At 40.9% G+C, this 23,361-nt stretch overlaps 1 protein-coding gene and 1 pseudogene across 1 annotated transcript in view; one reads left to right on the forward strand and one right to left on the reverse strand.

Moving 5' to 3' along the window:
• Positions 1-1,442: 1,442 nt before the first annotated feature.
• The window catches only part of SIRPB1 (signal regulatory protein beta 1), a 75,109-nt gene continuing 53,190 nt past the window's right edge, over positions 1,443-23,361 (reverse strand). Inside the window, exon 5 of the mRNA XM_049699742.1 lies at positions 1,443-2,157. Coding sequence (XP_049555699.1) covers positions 2,090-2,157 — 68 coding nt within the window. The 3' untranslated portion in view covers positions 1,443-2,089. The remainder of the gene's footprint in view (positions 2,158-23,361) is intronic.
• LOC101280658 (protein POF1B-like) lies at positions 7,396-9,164 on the forward strand (annotated as a pseudogene).

A 23,361-nucleotide genomic window follows, 5' to 3' on the forward strand; every position in this document is an offset into this window, starting at 1 on the left:
CTGTCTTTTCTCCGTTGTATGTTCTTGCCTCCTTTTTCATAAGTTAGGTGACCATATGTGCATGGATTTATCTCTGGGCTTTCTAACCTGTTCCATTGATTTATATTTCTGTTTTTGTGCCAGTACCATACTGTCTTGATTACTGTAGCTTTGTAGTATAGTCTGAAGTCAGGGAGTCTGATTCCTCCAGCTCTGTTTTTCGTTCTCAAGATTGCTTTTTCTATTCAATGTCTTTTGTGTTTCTATACAAATTGTAAAATTTTTTGTTCTAATTCTGTGAAGAATGCCATTGGTAGTTTGATAGGGATTGCGTTGAATCAGTAGATTGCTTTGGGTAGTATAGTCATTTTCACAATATTGATTCTTCCAATCCAAGAACATGGTATATTTTTCCATCTGTTTATATCATCTTTGATTTCTTTCATCAGTGTTTTATAGTTTTCTGAATACAAGTCTTTTGCCTCCTTAGGTAGGTTTATTCCTAGGTATTTTATTCTTTTTGTTGTGATGGTAAATGGGATTTTTGCCTTAATTTCTGTTTCTGATTTTTCATTGTTTGTGTTTAGGAATGCAAGAGATTTCTGTGCATTAATTTTGTATCCTGTAACCTTACCAGATTCATTGATTAGTTCTAGTAGTTTTCTGGTGGCATCTTTAGGATTTTCTATGTATAATATCATGTCATCTGCAAACAGTGATAGTTTTCCTTTTCTTTTCCAGTTTGAATTCCTTTTATTTTTTTTTCCTTCTCTGATTGTCATGGTTAGGACTTTCTAAACTATGTTGAATAAGAGTGGTGATAGGGGACATCCTTGTCTTGTTCTTGATTTTAATCCAAATGCTTTCAGTTTTTCACCATTGAGAGTGATGTTTGCTGTGGGTTTGTCATATATAGTCTTTATTATGTTGAGGTAAGTTCCCTCTATGCCCACTTTCTGGAGAGTTTTTATCATAAATGGGTGTTTTGGGTTTGTTTTTGTGGGTCTTTTTCTTCTGTTTCCCGCCTGGAGTAGTTCCTTTAGCACTTGTAAAGTTCGTTTGGTGGTGCTGAATTCTCTTAGCTTTTGCTTGTCTGTAAAGTTTTTGATTTCTTTGTCGAATCTGAATGATATCCTTGCTGGGTAGAGTAATCTTGATTGTAGGTTTTTCTCTTTCATCACTTTAAGTATATCCTGCCACTCCCTTCTGGCCTGAAGAGTTTCTCTGAATAATCAGCTGATAACCTTATGGGGATTCCTTTTTATGTTATGTTTTGCTTTTCCCTTGCTGCTTTTAATATTTTTCTTTGAATTTAATTTTTGTTAGTTTGATTAATATGTGTCTTGGTGTGTTTCTCCTAGGGTTTATCCTGTATGGGACTCTCTGTGCTTCCTGGACTTGGGTGACTATTTCCTTCCCCATGTTAGGGAAGTTTCCCACTATAATCTCTTTGAATATTTTCTCAGACCTTTTCTTTTTCTCTTCTTCTTCTGGGACCCCTATAATTCGAATGTTGGTGTGTTTAGTGTTGTCTCAGAAGTGTCTGAGAATGTCTTCAATTCTTTTCATTCTTTTTTGTTTATTCTGCTCCTTAGCCGTTATTTCCACCATCCTGTCTTCCAGCTCACTTATTCATTCTTCTACTTTAGTTATTCTGTTATTGATTCCTTCTAGTGTATTTTTCACTTCAGTTATTGTGTTGTTCATGTCTGTTTGTTTGTTCTTTAGTTCTTCTAGATCTTTGTTAAACATTTCTTGTATTTTTTTGATCTGTGCCTCCATTCTATTTCTGGGATTCTGGATCATCTTTACAATCATTAGTCTGAATTCTTTTTCAGGTAGGTTGTCTATTTCTTCATTTATTTGGTCTTGTAGGTTTTTACCTGGCTCCTTCATCTATGACATATTTTTTTGTCATCTCATTTTTTTTTTTTTTTTGATAGGTGGGATTGTGTTCCTGTCTTACTGGTTGTTTGGCCTGGGGCTTCCAGCACTGGAGTTCATAGGCTGTTGGGTAGAGCTGGGTCTTGGTACCAGGATGACGACCTCTGGGAGACCTCGTTCCGATGAATCTTCCCTGGAGTCTGAGGTTCTCTGTTAGTCCAGTGGTTCAGACTTGGAGCTCCCACTGCAGGAGCTCAGGCCCGACCCCCAGATCATGAACCAAGTTCCTGCAAGCTGCATGGGGTGGCAAAAAAAAAAAAAAAAAAAAGAGGAGAAGAACAATAACAAAGAGTAAAAAATAAAATAAGGTTAGAAAACTAACAGATACATTAGAAAAAATAAAAATATAAAAATATAGATGAAACAATAACTGGAAGGTAAAACAGAACAGCAATAGCAAAAAAGAGTTGGAATAATAAGAAAGGTGAAAAAAGCCTTGACAGTGGGGAGGCAGGGTTTAGGCAGGGGCAGAGTTTAGGTAGTTGGCGGGGCCTATGTTTAAGACACACGGGGCCAGAAAAGGCTCTGGGGTGGTGGGCGGTGGGGCTTAGGCTTAATGCAGCAGGAGGGGCCCAGGAGTGCCTGTGGCCTTGGAGGGCAGAGGACCAGGTTCAGGATCCCAGCAGGCTCCCTGGGCCCGAGTGGGCAGGGAAACACTAGGCACGTTCTGCCTGATCCTCTGATCTTGGAGGGTCCCTCCCTGTTGGCCTCTCCTCTTCTTCCGGTCCTCCCTCCTATGATCCTAGGACCCTGGTCACCGGAGGGCGCCTCGGAATGTGGAGGACCTGGCTGGGCACCCCAGCAGGCTTCCTGGGGCCTGATTGGGCAGCAGAAATGCTAGGCAAGTTCCCCCGGATCCACCTAGCCTCCAAGGGTCCCTACAGGTGTAGGAACCCCTCCCATCCCCCAGCCGCCCCTCAGAGGTGCTGGTCCTGTCCAGCCTCCACTTCTCTTCCCCCGTCACTCCCCCACCACGTCCTTCCTGGTCGCTCAGGGCTTCCTCCCATCTCCTTGGGTGTCGAGTTCCCCCACCAGTGTCCGGCAAACTCCGCATCCTCCCACGCTGCCATCTTGACTCTGCCTCTCTAGAATTTATTCTTTCCTTCTATATAGTTTCTATTTCTTTGTTTATAGTCTCACTTTGCTCATGCATAATTTTCCTGATTTCATTTAGTTGCCTATTTGTGCCCTCTTTTAATTCATTGAGCATCCTTATTATGATTATTTTGAATTCTTAGTTTGGTAATTCATAAATCTATGTTTCTTTAGGATTGGTGTCTGGAGATTTAATTTGTTTCCTTGAATAGGTTATGTTTCCCTCTTTCTTTTTATGTCTTGTTATCTTCTGGTGACACACTGGAATTTGAACTCAGCTACCTATCCCATCTTTGCAGTCTGCTGTCCTACATGAAGGCCCTTTTCCAATCACCCCTCAGAGCCATTCTAGGTACATCATTAAATTATACTTCTTTTTCTACCTCGTTTCCCGTTCAACACAGATGAGCAGTTACCAGTGTACAGCACAGTGACACAGACTTCCTTTGTCTGGGATTTGGACATTGGAACTAATCTCTTTGTCTTCCTATCTGGATCTACCTTTCACCCCAGGTCCTCTGTAACCAAGTCCTATGCTCCTCCTAAAGTTGGAAATCTCTCACTCTGCTTTTATACCCCAGATCGAGGTTGGACTCAGTCTAGGTCTCCTATCAGTGAGGGAGCAAGTTCCCTACAGTGTGGTTTTATGTGATGCTGTTGATTTGTGGGGTGCTGCTTCCCAGGCATTGACTAGGCATTGTTCCACCATCCTGAGAAGCAACACTTCCCTCAGGCACCCTGAACTCCTAGATTGCAAATATGTCATTTTGTCCATTGTGGAGTTGGGTTTTCCAGACTAAATATTTTTAGGCCTGCTTTTGACATACCCATGTATATAGTGGTTTTGTTTTTATTGAATGTTCAGAGGTCATCTTTTTAGCAGCAGAATCTAGGAAACACCTAAACTCTATGAGTGTGTGTATCTTTATGTGTATTTGTGTGTGTGTGTGTGTGTGAGAGACAGAGAGAGAGAGAGAGAGAGAGAGAGAGAGAGAGAGAGAGAGAGGCTATATCTAAAATAGGATAGCAATTTTATTTTACTGTTGTCTTATGAGGATTAAATAAAATAACAAAGTGTCTGGCAATCATCAATACTGCATGCCAAGCTTTATCCAGGGTGCTGAATGAGACTCTATCACTGTGGCTGGATCATCTACACAGGATGTGCAGAACAGATGGTCCAAGACTAGTTCTATCATCAGTAGCCCAACACCTACTGAGACAGTATAAAAGGAGGCTGCGTGAAGAACCATATGAGAGATTAGAGTAGGGATTTCTTTAGAGCATGGATTGTGGAAATGCTTAGGGGAAGGAAGAGGAGTTCACCCCACCTCAGTTTGACTGAGGGGTTTTAGGAGGACCCTTAAGCTGGACATGTGTCCCTGGAAGTTTCACTCTTTCACACCCAAACAAGTGTAGGTGAGGGGCTGGCTGGCTGCTTGGACTGCGGCTTGTAGTTCCCTGGGGGGATATCTCAGAGGGAATCACAACAGTGCTATTTGAAAAAATTATATTTGGACTTCTCCACCCACTACTGGCTGCCACTGTGTCACTGAAGGGGAAAAATGGAAAGGAAAATGGTTAGGAAGTTCTCTTCCCTGTTCCCTCTTTCTCAGTCTTGGGGGATCCAGAGACAGCAGTGAGAGGAAGAATGAATGGAAGAGAAGTTGGGAAATGGTGAAGAAGCCTACTCATCACTCAGCACCACACAGGTTTCCCACTTGGGGCTGGTCTATCTGTGGGAGTGGAAACTACTGAATGAGAGATTGCAATTTTTATAATCTGAATAATATGTAATGACTATTACCCATTGGGGGGATGATTTGTTAGATCTTATTTGAAAGGTTATTGTGAGGGAGAATGAAGTGGCTTTCTCCTTGAACCCTACTGAGTCCAGTATGTCCAATAAATTTGTTACAGTAACAGGAACAAAAAGGGAGTCTGTTTAAGAGGTTTGGGTAAAATTCACCTGGATAGAGGTGGGGAAAAGTCATTTGTGTAGACTCTCCCTGTCTACCTTTATCTTGATCTGCAATGTCAGAGACCTCTGGGTTTAGCTCCCCAACACTCCTGTTCTGTCCCGCATCCTACTCACAGGGCCATCCTGGGAGTAGGGTCCACAGTAGCGGCAACCAGGGGCAGTGATGTGGGTTGCCTGGATGTGGCCAGCCATGGTACCTGGAATCCCATGTTCTGATAACCAGAAGATTTACCCTGAGAAAGGAGCAAGGGCAGGACAGTGCCTGGGGCCAGAGACTAGACAGGAAAGGATTTCAACCCTACCCCTCACAGGAGGTGAAGTAAAGGGCTGCTTCTTCCCAGCCTTCCCCCCCTGGAAACTAGGCGAAGGCACATGACAATATCCCACGTCAGAAAATTGCCTTTCTGGGCTTCCCTGGTGGCGCAGTAGTTGAGAGTCCGCTTGCCGATGCAGGGGACACGGGTTCGTGCCCCGGTCCGGGAAGATCCCACATGCCGTGGAGCGGCTGGGCCTGTGAGCCATGGCCGCTGAGCCTGCGCGTCCGGAGCCTGTGCTCCGCAACGGGAGAGGCCACAATAGTGAGAGGCCCGCGTACCGCAAAAAAAAAAGAAAATTGCCTTTCTGCCACAAGGGAAATGACAGGCGTTGGTGAGCCCTAGATTTGAGCCTAGAACTATCTCATTGTCAAGCCTTCCTTACTGTCAAGTACTCATCGCTGTCTTCCCAAAAGAATGATTTTCCTAAACGTTGTGGTTTCCTAGAAACTTCTAGTCACAGATCATGGGATAAGCTGGACGAGCTGGCAGGACCAGGGAACTTTCTCTGCAGTCCTAGACTGAGGATTCTCTCTTCTTTTCCTCCCATTCTGTCTCCTGCCTTCTTTTTACCCTTCCCTGCATTCCTTCTTTCACCTACTCAGCATGAAAGACTGTAGTGTAGTCATTCATTCATTCACTCCATAAGTATTGAGCACCCACTATGTACCAGGTTCTTGGTGCTTAGGAATTACCAGTGGACCAAACAGACAAAACTCGCTGCCTTCTTGGAGTTTACATTTTAGGGAGTAGGGGGAAAGGCAAGCCATACATAATAAATAATAAATAAAGCAGATAAGTAAATGATGGAGTGTGTTAGAAAGTGATAAGTCCTATGAAAAAAGCATAGAGAAAGGAAAAGGAGTTGAGGTGAGCCCATGGGAGTCCAGGTAAGGACTTTGTAGTTTTCTCTCAGTGAGGAGGGCAGCTATTGCAAGGTTTTGAGCAGACGAGGGACAGGATCAGGCTTTTGTTTAAAAGTGTCCCCTGCTGGCTCTATTGAGAATGGATGAGGCAAGGACAGAAGCAGGGAGACCAGTGAGGCGCTAATTGCAACAATCTAGAAAAGAGGGTGGTGGGTGAATCTAAGCAGTGGAGATGGAGAGACATGGCTGGATTCTGGATGTGTTTTAAGGTAGAATCAACAAAATTTCTGATAGGAAGTATGCGGGATGAGAGACAAGAGATGCCTCCTAGATTTTTGGTCAAACACCTGGACGAAGGGGGTTCCCAATTACTGAAATGGGGAAGCCTATGGGTGTAGCAGCTTTTAGGGGGATGAGAAGGTCAGTTTTGAAATATTAAATTTGCTTTCTAAGTGGAGCTACTGAGTAGGTAGTTAGTTATAATATTTAAGACAGAGGTCCCAGATGGAAGAATAACTTTAGGAGTTCTTGGGTTATCAATGGTATTTAAGGTCACTGACCTAGACAAGAGGATCAAAGGAGAGTATATGGTCATTAAGAGTGAGGGAGTTTGAACTAGACTGCCTGGGTTCAAATCCCAGTCAGTCACTTACCATTTACGTGAACTAGGGCAAGTTACTGAAACTTTGTGTCCCTCAGCTGTGAAATGAAGATAGTTATTGGCCACACTGCATCTGCTCTTTGTGAAGACAAAGAATTCATACATGTAAAGCATTCAAAACAAAGTCTAGCACACAATAAGCTCCCAGTACATGTTAGCTGGTTATTGGTTTTATAACAGATATGAGTTTTTCCATTACAAAAGAATGTCACTATATTTTAAAAATATTGGAAATAATTTCAATATTAAAGACAGTCTGCAAGTATAGTACAAAGAACTATTTTTTTCAGAAACATCTGTGAATAAATAGTTGACACTTTGCCTTATCATCCCTAAATATTTGTGTGTATTTCCTACAAATAAGGACATTCTCTTGCATTGTCACAATACCTTCCAAATCAGGAACACTGAAATATTACTATCATCTTATCTTCAGATCCCCTCCTAGTTTTGCCAATTGTCCCAAGATGTCTTTTGGGATCCAGTTTTGGCCAGACCTGCTTCTGCTGCTGTCACGGAGAGCATCTGGGGAGAACTTTGCTGACCACTGAGAAGATGATGAACTCAAGCTATTGGAGTGAGATGAGCAGCAGCAGCTGTGGGACTCAGCAGTCCCCAGAGGTGCTGCAGTGCCAGCCCCAGAATTACCACTCCTACCATCAGTCAAGCCAAGCCCAGCAGCCTCCAGAAAAAATGTTGTGTATGAGTGACTGAGGACTTACAGTGGGCCCATGAACAAGGTGGGTCAGGAGTTGGACCCCATCAGCTCATGGGAAGTGCTCTCCCCTCTCAAAACTACCTCCCCCTACAAAAGCTTGGTTTGGAGTGACCGTTCCCAGGAACTTCATTCTCCAACTCTGAAAATATCTACTTGTGCCCCAAGCACTCTACGTACAACCCCAAATACTGAACAGGAACTCCATTCTCCAACGGTGAGAGTCACTACATATCCACAGACCATTTTTAGGTGATATAGAGTGCAAAATCCTGAACAGGAACCACTGTCTCCATTCCTAAGAGGAGGCCATTTCTTTCCAGGAGATAATGTTATTTATGGAAAAACCATAAGAAAAGTGGAAAAGCTAAATATGGATCAGGAATGCTATCCTCAGGTTCAGCCATCATCACATTGTCCAACAGCCCCAGATCATCCACTCTCCACACTGTCAACAATCACATTCTAGCCAGCAAATCCAAACCATCACAGGAAGTGATTCAATTTCTACAAACACTAGAATTGAACTGTGTCATGGTGGCTCAAACCAGGCACATGAGCAGGTGATAATTCAGGATGATGGCCATGAAAAATTGACGCCCAATATTTTGGAGAGTTGCTTGCTGATCTAAGCTGTAAAAATACAGACCTTATTAGAACATATGCAGAGAACTGGAGGAAGCAAACAGGACTTTGAGTCTACAGATGAGTCAGAAGACATTGAATCAGTGATTCCAAAAGGACGGTAAGAACTTACAGAACAGCAAATTCGCTGTATGCTGCAGATGAGGGGTGTGTCTGATAAATCACTACGGCTAGTGCTGTCCACGTTCAGCAACATACAGGAGGAGTGAGGACATCTTCACAATGACTTGACATCACTGGAAAATGACAAGATAAGACTTGAGAAAGACTTGGCATTCAAAGAAACTCAAATAAAAGAGTATGAAGAACTCTTGGCATCAGTGAGAGCAAATAATCACCAGCAGCAGCAAGGACTTCAAGACTCAACCTCAAAATGCCAAGCAAAGTGCCAAGCTTTGGAAGAAAACAATCTCTCTCTTCAGCGTATGTTATCAGACATAGAATATAGACTAAAAGAACTGGAATACTGTAAGCATAATTTAGAGCAAGAGAAGAAAAATCTTAGAATGCAAGTTTCTGAGACTTGCACAGGCCCAATGCTGCAGGCTTAAATGGATGAGATTGGCAACCATAACATGGAGATGGTAAAAAACATAAGAACGGAGAAAGACGGAGAGATCCGCAAACTAAGGACTCAATTAAATCAGTACCAAAAAGATGTTTCAAGAAGAGAAGGAAGTTTCAGTGACTTCTAATTCAAGATTCATGATCTGACAAGCTTGCAGGAAGACAAGGATTCCCTTATAAAGTGTCAGTCAGAGGAACTCTCAAAATTGAGACAAGAAATATATTCATCTCATAACCAACCCTTCAGTGGTGGAAGGACAACTATTAACACTAGAAAGTACAGAACACAATACCCAATCCTAGGCCTCCTGTATAATGACTATGAATATATACCACCAGGGAGTGACACACAGACTATTGTGATTGAGAAATGGAAGACAAATGTACTTGTCCATGAATGAATCTCCAACTCAAAGGAATTCTTTTTGTGTCTTCACTAGTACTTTAATTGTTATTTTTCCATAACTAAAGCCAATCAATATTTTGAATCATGCTACTACTTAGCAAGTCTAATGGAATTAATTAGCTATAAAAATGACTTGTTTACCCAGCCATTTACAAGGCCTGACTCCTTTCTTTCACATTTTTGTATTCAGTATAGCAACGCACCAATTATTGAAACTCAATTACAGACACTGTAGGACTTAATCCACTATTTTTCAATAGGGTGCTCCCTAGACACTGAATTAATTTGTTGGGGTAGAGATTTTACAAGTTATTCCATTAGAAGGTTTTCTATGGTATTAGATGTGCAATTTAGCTACAAGAGTAAATACTGTTTGTTTGTTTTTTTTTTAACAACAACAACGAAAAGCAATATTATAGAATTTTAAAAACCCAGTTTATTTTTTTTATTTTTTATTTTATTTTTACATCTTTATTGGAGTATAATTGCTTTACAATGGTGTGTTAGTTTCTGCTTTACAACAAAGTGAATCAGTTATACATATACATATGTTCCCATATCTCTTCCCTCTTGCATCTCCCTCCCTCTCACCCTCCCTATCCCACCCCTCTAGGTGGTCACAAAGCACCGAGCTGATCTCCCTGTGCTATATGGCTGCTTCTTACTAACTATCTATTTTATGTTTGGTAGTGGATATATATGTCCATGCCACTTTCTCACATTGTCACAGCTTCCCCTTCCCCTTCCCCATATCCTCAAGTCCATTCTCTAATAGGTCTGTGTCTTTATTCCTGTCTTACCCCTAGGTTCTTCATGACATTTTTTTTCTTAAATTCCATATATATGTGTTAGCATACAGTATTTGTCTTTCTCTTTCTGACTTACTTCACTCTGTATAACAGACTCTAGGTCCATCCACCTCATTACAAATAGCTCAATTTCGTTTCTTTTTATGGCTGAGTAATATTGCATTGTATATATGTGCCACATCTTCTTTATCCATTCATCCAATGATGGACACTTAGGTTGTTTCCATCTCCTGGCTATTGTAAATAGAGCTGCAATGAACATTTTGGTACATGACTCTTTTTGAATTATGGTTTTCTCTGGGTATATGCCCAGCAGTGGGATTGCTGGGCCATACGGTAGTTCTATTTGTAGTTTTTTAAGGAACCTCCATACTGTTCTCCATAGTGGCTGTACCAATTCACATTCCTACCAGCAGTGCAAGAGGGTTTCCTTTTCTCCACACCCTCTCCAGCATTTATTGTTTCTAGATTTTTTGATGATGGCCATCTGACTGGTGTGAGATGATATCTCATTGTAGTTTTGATTTGCATTTCTCTAATGATTAATGATGTTGAGCATTCTTTCATGTGTTTGTTGGTAGTCTGTATATCTTCTTTGGAGAAATGTCTATTTAGGTCTTCTGCCCATTTTTGGATTGGGTTGTTTGTTTTTTTGTTATTGAGCTGCATGAGCTGCTTGTAAATTTTGGAGATTAATCCTTTGTCAGTTGCTTCATCTGCAAATATTTTCTCCCATTCTGAGGGTTGTCTTTTGGTCTTGTTTATGGTTTCCTTTGCTGTGCAAAAGCTTTGAAGTTTGATTAGGTCCCATTTGTTTATTTTTGTTTTTATTTCCATTTCTCTAGGAGGTGGGTCAAAAAGGATCTTGCTGTGAATTATGTCATAGAGTGTTCTGCCTGTGTTTTCCTCTAAGAGTTTGATAGTTTCTGGCCTTACATTTAGGTCTTTAATCCATTTTGAGCTTATTTTTGTGTATGGTGCTAGGGAGTGATCTAATTTCATACTTTTACATGTACCTGTCCAGTTTTCCCAGCACCACTTACAAAATTAATGCACCGAAATCTCTGGCATTCCTATACACTAATGATGAAAAATCTGAAAGTGAAATCAAGAAAACATTTCCATTTACCACTGCAACAAAAAGAATAATATATCTAGGAATAAACCTACCTAAGGAGACAAAAGACCTGTATGCAGAAAATTATAAGACACTGATGAAAGAAATTAAATATGATACACATAAGTGGAGAGATATGACATGTTCTTGGATTGGAAGAATCAACATTGTGAAAATGACTCCACTACCCAAAGCAATCTACAGATTCAATGCAATCCCTATCAAACTACCACTGGCATTTTTCACAGAACTAGAACAAAAACTTTCACAATTTGTATGGAAACAAAAAAGACCCCGAATAGCCAAAGCAATCTTGAGAACGAAAAACGGAGCTGGAGGAATCAAGTTCCCTGACTTCAGACTTTACTGCAAAGCTACAGTAATCAAGACAGTATGGTACTGGCACAAAAACAGAAAGATAGATCAATGGAACAGGATAGAAAGCCCAGAGGTAAACCCACACACATATGGTCACCTTGTCTTTGATAAAGGAGGTAGGAATGTACAGTGGAGAAAGGACAGTCTCTTCATTAAGTGGTGCTGGGAAAAATCCCAGTTTAGAGTGGGCTTCAAGATGGCTGAGGAGTAAGACGTGGAGATCACCTTCCTCCCCACAAATACATCAAAAATACATCTACATGTGGAACAACTCCTACAGAACACCTACTGAACATTGCAGAAGACCTCAGATTTCCCAAAAGGCAAGAAACTCCCCACATACCTGGGTAGGGCAAAAGAAAAAAGGAAAAACAGAGACAAAAGAATAGGGACGGAACCTGCACCTCTGGGAGGGAGCTGTGAAGAAGGAAAAGTTTCTACACACTAGGAAAACCCTTCACTGGAGGAGACGGGGGTGGGGTGGGGAGGGTGGGCGGAGCGGGATGGGGGGTGGAGCTTCGGAGCCACAGAGGAGAGCGCAGCAACAAGGGTGCAGAGGGCAAAGTGGAGAGATTCCTGCACAGAGGATCACTCCGACCAGCTCTCAGCAGCCCACGAGGCTTGTCGGCTCACCTGCGGGGGCAGGTGGGGACTGGGAGATGAGGCTCGGACTTCGGAGGTCAAATGCCAGGGAGAGGACTGGGGTTGGCTGCACAAACACAGCCGGAAGGGGTCTAGAGCTCCACAGCTAGCCAGGATGGAGTCTGGGCAAAAGTTTGGAACAGCCTAAGAGCCAAGAGACCATTGCTTCAGGGTTGCTCGAGGAGAGGGGATTCAGAACACCGCCTAAACAAGCTCAAGAGACAGGGAAGAGCCATGGCTATGAGCGCGGACACCAGAGACGGGCATGAAATGCTAAGGCTGCTGCTGCAGCCACCAAGAAACCTGTGTGCAAGCCCAGGTCACTGTCCATACCCCCTCTCCTGGGAGCCTGTGCAGCCCGCCACTGCCAGCGTCCCGTGATCCAAGGACAATTTCCCTGGGAGAACACACAGCGTGCCTCAGGCTGTTGCAACGTCACGCCGGCCTCTGCCGGCTCGCCCTGCGTTCCGTAGCCCTCTCTCCCCGCAGCCTGAGTGAACCAGAACCCCCAATTAGCTGCTCCTTTAATCCCCTCCTGTCTGGGTGAAGATCAGACGCCAGAGGGCGACCTACATGCAAAGGCAGAGCCAAATCCAAAGCTGAACCCCAGGAGCTGTGCAAACAAAGAAGAGAAAGGGAAATTTCTCCCAGCAGCCTCAGGAGCAGCGGATTAAATCACCACAAGCAACTTGATGTACCCTCCATCTGTGGAATACCTGAATAGACAATGAATCATCCCAAAACTGAGGCGGTGGACTTTGGGAGCAACTGTAGACTTGAGGTTTTCTTTCTTCATCTAACTTGTTTTCAGTTTTATGTTTATATTATTTTAGTATCTAGAGCTTATTATCATTGGTAGATTTGTTTATTGATTTGGTTGCTCTCTCTTCCTTTATATATATATATATATATATATATATTTCCTTTTTCTCTTTTTGTGAGTGTGTATGCTTCTTTGTGTGATTTTGTCTGTATAGGTTTGCTTTTACCATTTCTCCTAGCATTGTCTGTTTTTTTTTTAAACATCTTTATTGGAATATAATTGCTTTACAATGGTGTGTTAGTTTCTGCTTTATAACAAAGTGAATCAGTTATACATACACATATATCCCCATATCTCTTCCCTCTTGCATCTCCCTCCCTCCCATTTTCCCTACCTCACCCCTCTGGGTGGTCACAAAGCACGGAGCTGATCTCACTGTGCTATGCGGCTGCTTCCCACTATCTGTTTTACATTTGGTAGTGTATATATGTCCATGAAACTCTTTCACTTTGTCCCAGCTTACCCTTCTCCCTCCCCATATCCTCAAGTCCATTCTCTAGTAGGTCTGTGTCGTTATTCCCGTCTTGTCCCTAGGTTCTTCATGACCATTTTTTTTCTTAGACTCCATATGTATGTGTTAGCATACGGTATTTGTTTTTCCTTTTCTGACTTACTTTACTCTGTATGACAGACTCTAAGTCCATCCACCTCACTACAAATACCTCAATTTCGTTTCTTTTTATGGCTGAGTATTATTCCATTGTATATATGTGCCACATCTTCTTTATCCATTCATCTGTTGATTGACACTTAGGTTGCTTCCATGTCCTGGCTATTGTAAATAGAACTGCAATGAACATTGTAGTACATGACTCTTTTTGAATTATGGATTTCTTAGGGTATATGCCCAGTAGTGGGGGTGCTGGGTCATATGGTAGCTCTATTTTTAGTTTTTTAAGGAACCTCCATATTTCTCTCCATAGTGGCTGTATCAATTTACATTTCCAGGAACAGTGCAAGAGGGTTCCCTTTTCTCCACACCCTCTCCAGCATTTGTTGTTTGTAGATTTTTTGATGATGGCCATTCTGACTGGTGTGAGATGATATCTCATTATAGTTTTGATTTCCATTTCTGTAATGATTAATGATGTTGAGCATTCTTTCATGTGTTTGTTGGTACTCTGTATATCTTCTTTGGAGAAATCTCTATTTAGGTCTTCTGCCCACTTTTGGATTGGGTTGTTTGTTGTTTTTTGAAATTGAGCAGCATGAGCTGCTTGTAAATTTTGGAGATTAATCCTTTGTCAGTTGCTTCATTTGCAAATATTTTCTCCCATTCTGAGGGTTGTCTTCTCGTCTTGTTTATGGTTTCTTTTGCTGTGCAAAAGCTTTTAAGTTTCATTAGGTCCCATTTCTTTATTTTTATTTCCATTTCTCTAGGAGGTAGGTCAAAAAGGATCTTGCTGTGATTTATGTCATGGAGTGTTCTGCCTATGTTTCCCTCTAAGAGTTTAATAGTGTCTGGCCTTACATTTAGGTCTTTAATCTATTTTGAGTTTATTTTTGTGTATGGTGTTAGGGAGTGTTCTAATTTAATTCTTTTACATGTAGCTGTTCAGTTTTCCCAGCACCACTTACTGAAGGGGCTGTCTTTTCTCCATTGTATGTTCTTGCCTCCTTTATCATAAATTAGGTGACCATATGTGTGTGGGTTTATCTCTGGGCTTTCTATCCTGCTCCACTGATATATCTTTCTGTTTTTGTGCCAGTACCATACTGTCTTGATAACTGTAGCTTTGTAGTATAGTCTGAAGTCAGGGAGCCTGATTCCTCCACCTCTGTCTTTCTTTCTCAAGATTGCTTTGGCTGTTTGAAGTCATTTGTGTTTCCATACAAATTGTGAGATTTTTTTGTTCTAGTTCTGTGAAGAATGCCACTGATAGTTTGATAGGGATTGCATTGAATCTGTAGATTGCTTTGGGTAGTAGAGTCATTTTCACAATGTTGATTCTTCCAATCCAAGAACATGGCATATCTCTCCATCTATTTGTATCATCTTTAATTTCTTTCATCAGTGTCTTATAATTTTCTGCATACAGGTCTTTTGTCTCTTTAGGTAGATTTATTCCTAGATATTTTATTCTTTTTGTTGCAATGGTAAATGGGAGTGTTTTCTTAATTTCACTTTCAGATTTTCATCATTAGTGTATAGGAATGCAAGAGATTTCTGTGCATTAATTTTGTATCCTGCTACTTTACCAAATTCATTGATTAGCTCTAGTAGTTTTCTGGTAACATCTTTAGGATTCTCTATGTATAGTATCATGTCATCTGCAAATAGTGACAGCTTTACTTCTTCTTTTCCGATTTGGATTCCTTTTAATTGTTTTTCTTCTCCAATTGCTGTGGCTAAAACTTCCAAAACTCTGTTGAAAAATAGTGGTGAGAGTGGGCAACCTTGTCTTCCTCCGAATCTTAGTGGAATTGGTTTCAGTTTTTCACCACTGAGGAAAATGATGGCTGTGTGTTTGTCATATATGGCCTTTATTATGTTGAGGTAAATTCCTTCTATGTCTACTTTCTGGAGGGTTTTTATCATAAATGGGTGTTGAATTTTGTCAAAAGCTTTTTCTGCATCTATTGAGGTGATCATATGGTTTTTCTCCTTCAGTTTATTAACATGGTGTATCACATTGTTTGATTTGCATATATTGAAGAATCCTTGCATTCCTGGAATAAAGCCCACTTGATCATGGTGTATGATCCTTTTAATGTGCTGTTGCATTCTCTTTGCCAATATTTTGTTGAAGATTTTTGCATCTATGTTCATCAGTGATATTGGCCTGTTGTTTTCTTTCTTTGTGACATCTTTGGTTTTGGTATCAGGGTAAGGGTCTCCTCATAGAATGAGATTGGGAGTGTTCCTCCCTCTGCTTTATTTTGGAAGAGTTTGAGACGGATAGGTGTTAGCTCTTCTCTAAATGTTTGATAGAATTCACCGGTGAAGCCATCTGGTCCTGTGCTTTTGTTTGTTGGAAGATTTGTAATCACAGTTTCAATTTCAGTGCTTGTGGTTGGTCTGTTCATATTTTCTATTTCTTCCTGGTTCAGTCTCAGAAGGTTGTGCATTTCTAAGTATTTGTCCTTTTCTTACAGGTTGTCCATTTTATTGGCATAGAGTTGCTTATAGTAATCTCTCATGATCCTTTGTATTTCTGCAGTGTCAGTTGTTACTTCTCCTTTTTCATTTCTAATTCTATTGATTTGGGTCTTCTCTTTTTTTCTTGATCAGTCTGGCAAATGGTTTATCAATTTTGTTTATCTTCTCAAAGAACCAGCTTTTACTTTTATTGATCTTTGCTATAGTTTCCTTCACTGCTTTTTCATTTATTTCTGATCTGATCTTTATGATTTCTTTCCTTCTGCTAACTTTGGAGTTTTTTTGTCCTTTCTCTAATTGCTTTAGGTGTAAGGTTAGGTTGTTTATTTGAGATGTTTCTTAATGTAGGATTGTATTGCTATAAACTTCGCTCTTAGAACTGCTTTTGCTGCATCCCACATGTTTTGGGTCATCGTGTTTTCATTGTCATTTGTTTCTAGGTATTTTTTGATTTCCTCTTTGATTTCTTCAGTGATCTCTTGCTTATTTATTAACATATTGTTTAACTTACATGTGTTTGTTTTTTTTACAGATTGTTTCCTGTAATTGATATCTAGTCTAAAAAGAAACTTGATACAACTTCAAGTTTCTTAAATTTACCAAGGCTTGCTTTGTGACCCAAGATATGATCTATCCTGGAGAATGTTCCATGAGCACTTGAGAAGAAATTGTATTTTGTTGTTTTGGGATGGACTGTCCTATAAATATCAATTAAGTCTATCTTGTTTAATGTATCATTTAAAGCTTGTGTTTCCTTATTTATTTTCATTTTGGATGATCTGTCCATTGGTGAAAGTGGGGTGTTAAAGTCTCCTACTATGATTGTGTTACTGTCGATTTCCCATATTATGGCTCTTAGTATTTGCCTTATGTATTGAGTTGCTCCTATGTTGGGTGCATAAATATTTACAATTGTTATATCTTCTTCTTGGATTGATCCCTTGATCATCATGTAGTGTCCTTTGTATCTTGTAATAGTTTTTGTTTTAAAGTCTATTTTGTCTGATATGAGAATTGCTACTCCAGCTTTCTTTTGATTTCCATTTGCATGGAATATCATTTTCTATCCCCTCACGTTCTGTCTGTATGTGTCCCTAGGTCTGAAGTGGGTCTCTTGTAGACAGCATATATATATGACTTCTTTTTGTATCCATTCAGCCAGTCTATATCTTTGGTTGGAGCATTTAATCCATTTACATTTAAGGTAATTATCAATATGTATGTTCCTATTACCAGTTTCTTAGTTGTTTAGGGCTTATTATTGTAGGTCTTTTCCTTCTCTTGTGTTTCCTGCCTAGAGAAGTTCCTTTAGCATTTGTTGTAAAGCTGGTTTGGTGGTCTGAATTCTCTTAGCTTCTGCTTGTCTGTAAAGGTTTTAATTTCTCCATCAAATCTGAATGAGATCCTTGCTGGGTAGAGTAATCTTGGTTGTAGTCTTTCCCCCTCCATCACTTTAAATGTGTCCTGCTACTCCCTTCTGGCTTGGAGAGTTTCTGCTGAAAGATCTGCTGTTAACCTTATGGGGATTCCCTTGTATGTTATTTGTTGTTTTTCCCTTGCTGCTTTTAATATTTTTTCTTTGTATTTAATATTTGATAGTTTGATTAATATGTGTCTTGACGTGTTTCTCCTTGGGTTTATCTGGTATGGGACTCTCTGTGCTTCCTGGACTTGATTAACTATCTCCTTTCCCACATTAGGGAAGTTTTCAACTATAAGCTCTTCAAACATTTTCTCAGTCCCTTTCTTTTTTTCTTCTTCTTCTGGGACCCCTATAATTCATATGTTGGTGCATTTAATGTTGTCCCAGAGGTCTCTGAGACTGTCCTTAATTCTTTCATTTCTTTTTCTTTATTCTGCGCTGCTGTAGTTTTTTCCACTATTTTATCTTCCAGCTCACTTATCCATTCTTCTGCCCCAGTTATTCTGCTATTTGTCCCTTCTAGGGAATTTTTAATTTCATTTATTGTGTTGTTCATCATTGTTTGTTTCCTTTTTAGTTCTTCTAGGTCCTTGTTAAACGTTTCTTGTATTTTCTCCATTCTATTTCCAAGATTTTGGAAATATCTTGGATCAAATATCAAATATCTTGGATAGCGAAGTAATGATCTTCACTATCATTACTCTGAATTCTTTATGAGTTAGACTGCCTATTTCCTCTTCATTTGTTAGGTCTGGTGGGTTTTTATCTTGCTCCTTCATCTGCTGTGTGTTTCTCTGTGTTTTCATTTTGCTTAACTTACTGTGTTTGGGGTCTTCTTTTCACAGGCTGCAAGTTCGTAGTTCCCATTGTTTTTGGTGTCTGCCCCCAGTGGCTAAGGTGGTTCAGTGGGTTTTGTAGGCTTCCTGGTGGAGGGGACTAGTGCCTGTGTTCTGGTGGATGAGGCTGGATCTTGTCTTTCTGGCGGGCAGGTCCACGTCTGGTGGTGTGTTTTGGGGTGCCTGTGGCCTTATTATGATTTTAGGCAGGCTCTGTGCTAATTGGTGGGGTTGTGTTCCTGTCTTGCTAGTTGTTTGGTGTAGGGTGTCCTGCACTGGAGCTTGCTGGTCATTGAGTGGAGCTGGGTGTTGGTGTTGAGATGGAGATCTCTGGGTGTTTTTCACTGTTTGATATTACGTGGAGCTGGGAGGTGTCTTGTGGAGCCATGTCCTGAAGTTGGCTCTCCCACCTCAGAGGCACAGCCCTGATGCCTGCCTGGAGCACCAAAAGCCTGCCATCCACATGGCTCAGAATAAAAGGGAGAAAAAGAAAGAATGAAAGAAAGAACGAAGAAGATAAAATAAAATACAGTTATTAAAATAAAAAATAATTATTAAATTTTTTTTAAAGTAGTTAAAAAAAAAGAAAGAAGAGAGCAACCAAACCAAAAAACAAATCCACCAATGATAACAAGCACTAAAAACTATACTAGAAAACAGTAACAAAAAAAAAACCAGACAGACAGAACCCTAGGACAAATGGTAAAAGCAAAGTTATACAGACAAAGTCACACACAGAAGCATACACATACACACTCACAAAAAAAGAAAAAGGGAAAAAAATATATATCATTGCTCCCAAAGTCCACCTCCTCAATTTGGGATGATTCATTGTCTATTCAGATATTCCAGAGATGCAGGGTACATCAAGTTGATTGTGGAGATTTAATCCACTGCTCCTGAGGCTGCTGGGAGAGATTTCCCTTGTTCTGCTTTGTTCGCACATCTCCTGGGGTTCAGCTTTGGATTTGGCCCCGCCTCTGCATGTAGGTCGCCTGAGGGCATCTGTTATTCGCGTAGAAAAGATGGGGTTAAAGGAGCAGCTGATTGAGGGGCTCTGGCTCACTCAGGCTGTGAGGAAGGAGGGAATTGGAGTTTGGGCCGAGCCTGTGGCGGCAGAGGCCAGCGTGACATTACACCAGCCTGAGGTTCACTGTGTTTTCTCCCGGGGAAGTTGTCACTGAATCATGGGACCCTGGCAGTGGCAGGCTGCACAGCCTCCCAGGAGAGGGGGTGTGGATAGTGACCTGTGCTTGTACACAGGTTTCTTGGTGGCTGCAGCAGCAGCCTTAGCATTTCATGCCTGCCTCTGGTGTCTGCGCTGATAGCCGCAGCACGCGCCTGTCTCTGGAGCTTGTTTAGGCAGTGTTCTGAATTCCCTCTCCTCGTGCACCTTGAAGCAATGGTCTCTTGAGTCTTAGGCTGTTCCAAACTTTTGCCCAGACTCCCTCTGGCTAGCTGTGGCACACTAGCCCCCTTCTGGCTCTGTTTCTGCATCCAGCCCCAGTCCTCTCCCTGGGATCCACTGAAACTGGAGCAGCTCCTCGGCCCTGCCTGCCCTGGCGGGTGAGCAGACAAGTCTCTCGGGATGCTGAGTGCTGGTCGGCACCGATCCTCTTGGCGGAAATCTCTCTGCTTTGCCCCCCGCACCACTTTTGCTGCGCTCTCCTCTGTGGCTCTGAGGCTTCCCCCCTCAGCCACCTGCAGTCTCTGCCTGTGAAGGGGCTTCCTAGTGTGTGGAAACCTTTCCTCCTTCACAGCTCCCTCCCATTGGTGCAGGTTCCATCCCTATTCTTTTGTCTCTGTTTTTTCTTTTGCCCTACCCAGGTACGTGGGGAGTTTTTTGCCTTATGGGAGGTCTGAGGTCTTCTGCCAGCGTTCAGTAGGTGTTCTGTAGGAGTTGTTCCACATGTAGATGTATTTCTGATGCATTTGTAGGGAGGAAGGTGATTTCCACGTCTTACTCTTCCACCATCTTGAAGCTCTGCTCCCCCCCATTCTTTTGTTTGGTTTTTTTTTTTTTTCAGTACGTGGGCCTCTCACTGTTGTGGCCTCTCCCATTGCGGAGCACAGGCTCCGGATGCGCAGGCTCAGCGGCCATGGCTCATGAGCCCAGTTGCTCTGCGGCATGTGGGATCTTCCTGGACTGGGGCATGAACCCATGTCCCCTGCATCAGCAGGCGGACTCTCAACCACTGCGCCACCAGGGAAGCCCCTCGTTTTTTTTAAAATATAGATTTTAGTGATTGTTATCATTGGTGGATTTGTTTATTGGCTTGGTTGTTCTCATCTTTTTTAAAAAATTACTTAAAAAATTTTTAAATAATGTTAAAAATTTTTATTTTAATAACTTTATTTTAATTAATTAGTTAATTATTTAATTTATTTTAGTTTCTGCCTTTTCTTCTGAGCTGTGTGGCTGACAGTGTCTTGCTGCTCTGGCCAGGTGTCAGGCCTGAGCCTCTGAGGTTGGAGAGTGGAATTCAGAACATTGGTCCACCAAAGACTTCTGGCCCCTTGTAATATCAATCGGTGAAAGCTCTCCCATAGATCTCCATCTCAACACTAAGACCCAGCTCCACTCAATGACCAGCAAACTCCAGTGTGGGACACCACATGCCAAACAACTAGCAAGGCAGGAACACAACCCCACCAATTAGCACAGAGGCTGCCTAAAATCATAAGCTGACAGACACCTCAAAACACACCACTGGACGTGGTCCTGCCCAACAGAAAGACAAGATCCAGGCTCACACATCAGAAAACAGGCACCAGTCCCCTCCACCAGGAAGCCTACACAACCCACTGAAACAAGCTTACCCACTGGGGGCAGACACCATGCACAATGGGAACTAACAAACCTGCAGCCTGCAAAAAGGAGACCCCAAACGCAGTCAGTTAAGCAAAATGAGAACACAGTGAAACACACAGCTGATGAAGGAGCAAGGTAAAAACCCAAAAGACCTAACAAATGAAGAGGAAATAGGCAGTCTACCTGAAAAAAAATTCAGAGTAATGATAGTAAAGATGATCCAAAATCTTGGAAATAGAATGGAGAAAATACAAGAAACATTTAACAAGGACCTAGAAGAACTAAAGAGCAAACAAACAATGATGAACAGCACAGTAAATGAAAGTAAAAATTCTCTAGAAGGAATCAATAGCAGAATTACTGAGGCAGAAGAATGGATAAGTACCTGGAAGATAAAATAGTGGAAATAATGACCACAGAGCAGAATAAAGAAAAGAGAAGGAAAATAATTGAGGACAGTCTCAGAGACTTCTGGGACAACATTAAATGCACCTGCATTCAAATTATAGGGGTCACAGAAGAAGAAGAGAAAAAGGAAGGGATAGAGAAAATAATTGAGGAGCTTATAGATGAAAACTTCCCTAATATGGGAAAGGAAACAGTCAATCAAGTCCAGGAAGTGCAGAGAGTCCCATACAGGATAAATCCAAGGAGAAACACGCCAAGTCAAACTATCAAAAATTAAATACAAAGAAAAAATATTAAAAGCAGAAAGGGAAAAGCAACAAATAACATATAAGGGAATCACCGTAAGGTTAACAGCTGATCTTTCAACAGACACTCTGCAAACCAGAAAGGTGTGGCAAGATATATTTAAAGTGATGAAAGGGAAAAACCTACAACCAACATTACTGTACACAGCAAGGATCTCATTCTGATTCGACGGAGAAATTAAAACTTTAACAGACAAGCATAAGCTAAGAGACTTCAGCACCACCTAACCAGCTTTACAACAAATGCTAAAGGAACTTCTCTAGGCAGGAAACACAAGAGAAGGGAAAGACCTCCAATAACAAACCCAAAGCAATTAAGAAAATGGTAATAGGAACATATATATCGATAACTACCTTAAGTGTAAATGGATTAACTGCTCCAACCAAAAGACGTAGCCTGGCTGAATGGACATAAAAACAAGACGTGTATATATGCTGTCTGCAAGAGACCCACTTCAGACCTAGGGACACACACAGACTGAAAGTGAGGGGACGGAAAAAGATATTGCATGCAAATAAAGCTGGAGTAGCAATACTCATATCAGGCAAAATAGACTTTAAAATAAAGAATATTACAAGATAAAACAAAGGACACCACATAATGATCAAGGAATCAATCTAAGAATAAGATAAAACATTATAAATATTTATGCACCCAACATAGGAGCACCTCAATATGTAAGGCAAATGTTAACAGCCATAAAACGGGAAAGTGACAGTAACACAAAATAGTAGGGGATTTTAACACCCCACTTTCACCAGTGGACAGATCATCCAAAATGAAAATAAATAAGGAAACACAAGCTTTAAGTGATACATTAAACAAGATGGACTTAATTGATATTTATAGGACATTCCATCCAAAAACAACAGAATACACTTTCTTCTTAGGTGCTCATGGAACATTCTCCAGGATACACCATATCTTGCATCACAAATCAAGCCTCAGTAAATTAAAAAAAATTGAAATCATATCAAGTATCTTTTCCAACCACAACGTTATGAGACTACATATCAATTACAGGAAAAAAATCTGTAAAAAATACAAACACATGGACACTAAACAGTACATTGCTAAATAACCAAGAAATCATTGAAGAAATCAAAGAGGAAATCAAAAAATACCTAGAAACAAATGACAATGAAAACACAATGACCCAAACCTATGGGATGCAGCAAAAGCAGTTCTAAGAGGGAAGTTTATAGCAATACAATCTAACCTCAAGAAACAAGAAATATCTCAAATAAACAACCTAACCTTAAACATAAAGCAATTAGAGAAAGAAGAAAGAAAAAAAAACCCAAAGTTAGCAGAAGGAAGGAAATCATAAAGATCAGATCAGAAATAAATGAAAAAGAAATAAAAGAAATGATAGCAAAGATCAATAAAACTAAAAGCTGGTTCTTTGAGAAGATAAACAAAATTCATAAACCATTAACCAGGCTTATCAAGAAAAAAAGGGAGAAGACTCAAATCAGTAGGATTAGAAATGAAAAAGGAGAAATAATGATTGACACTGCAGAACTACAAAGGA

Source organism: Orcinus orca, chromosome 16, assembly GCF_937001465.1.
Source record: "Orcinus orca chromosome 16, mOrcOrc1.1, whole genome shotgun sequence".
In the NCBI taxonomy this organism is placed as follows: domain Eukaryota; kingdom Metazoa; phylum Chordata; class Mammalia; order Artiodactyla; family Delphinidae; genus Orcinus; species Orcinus orca.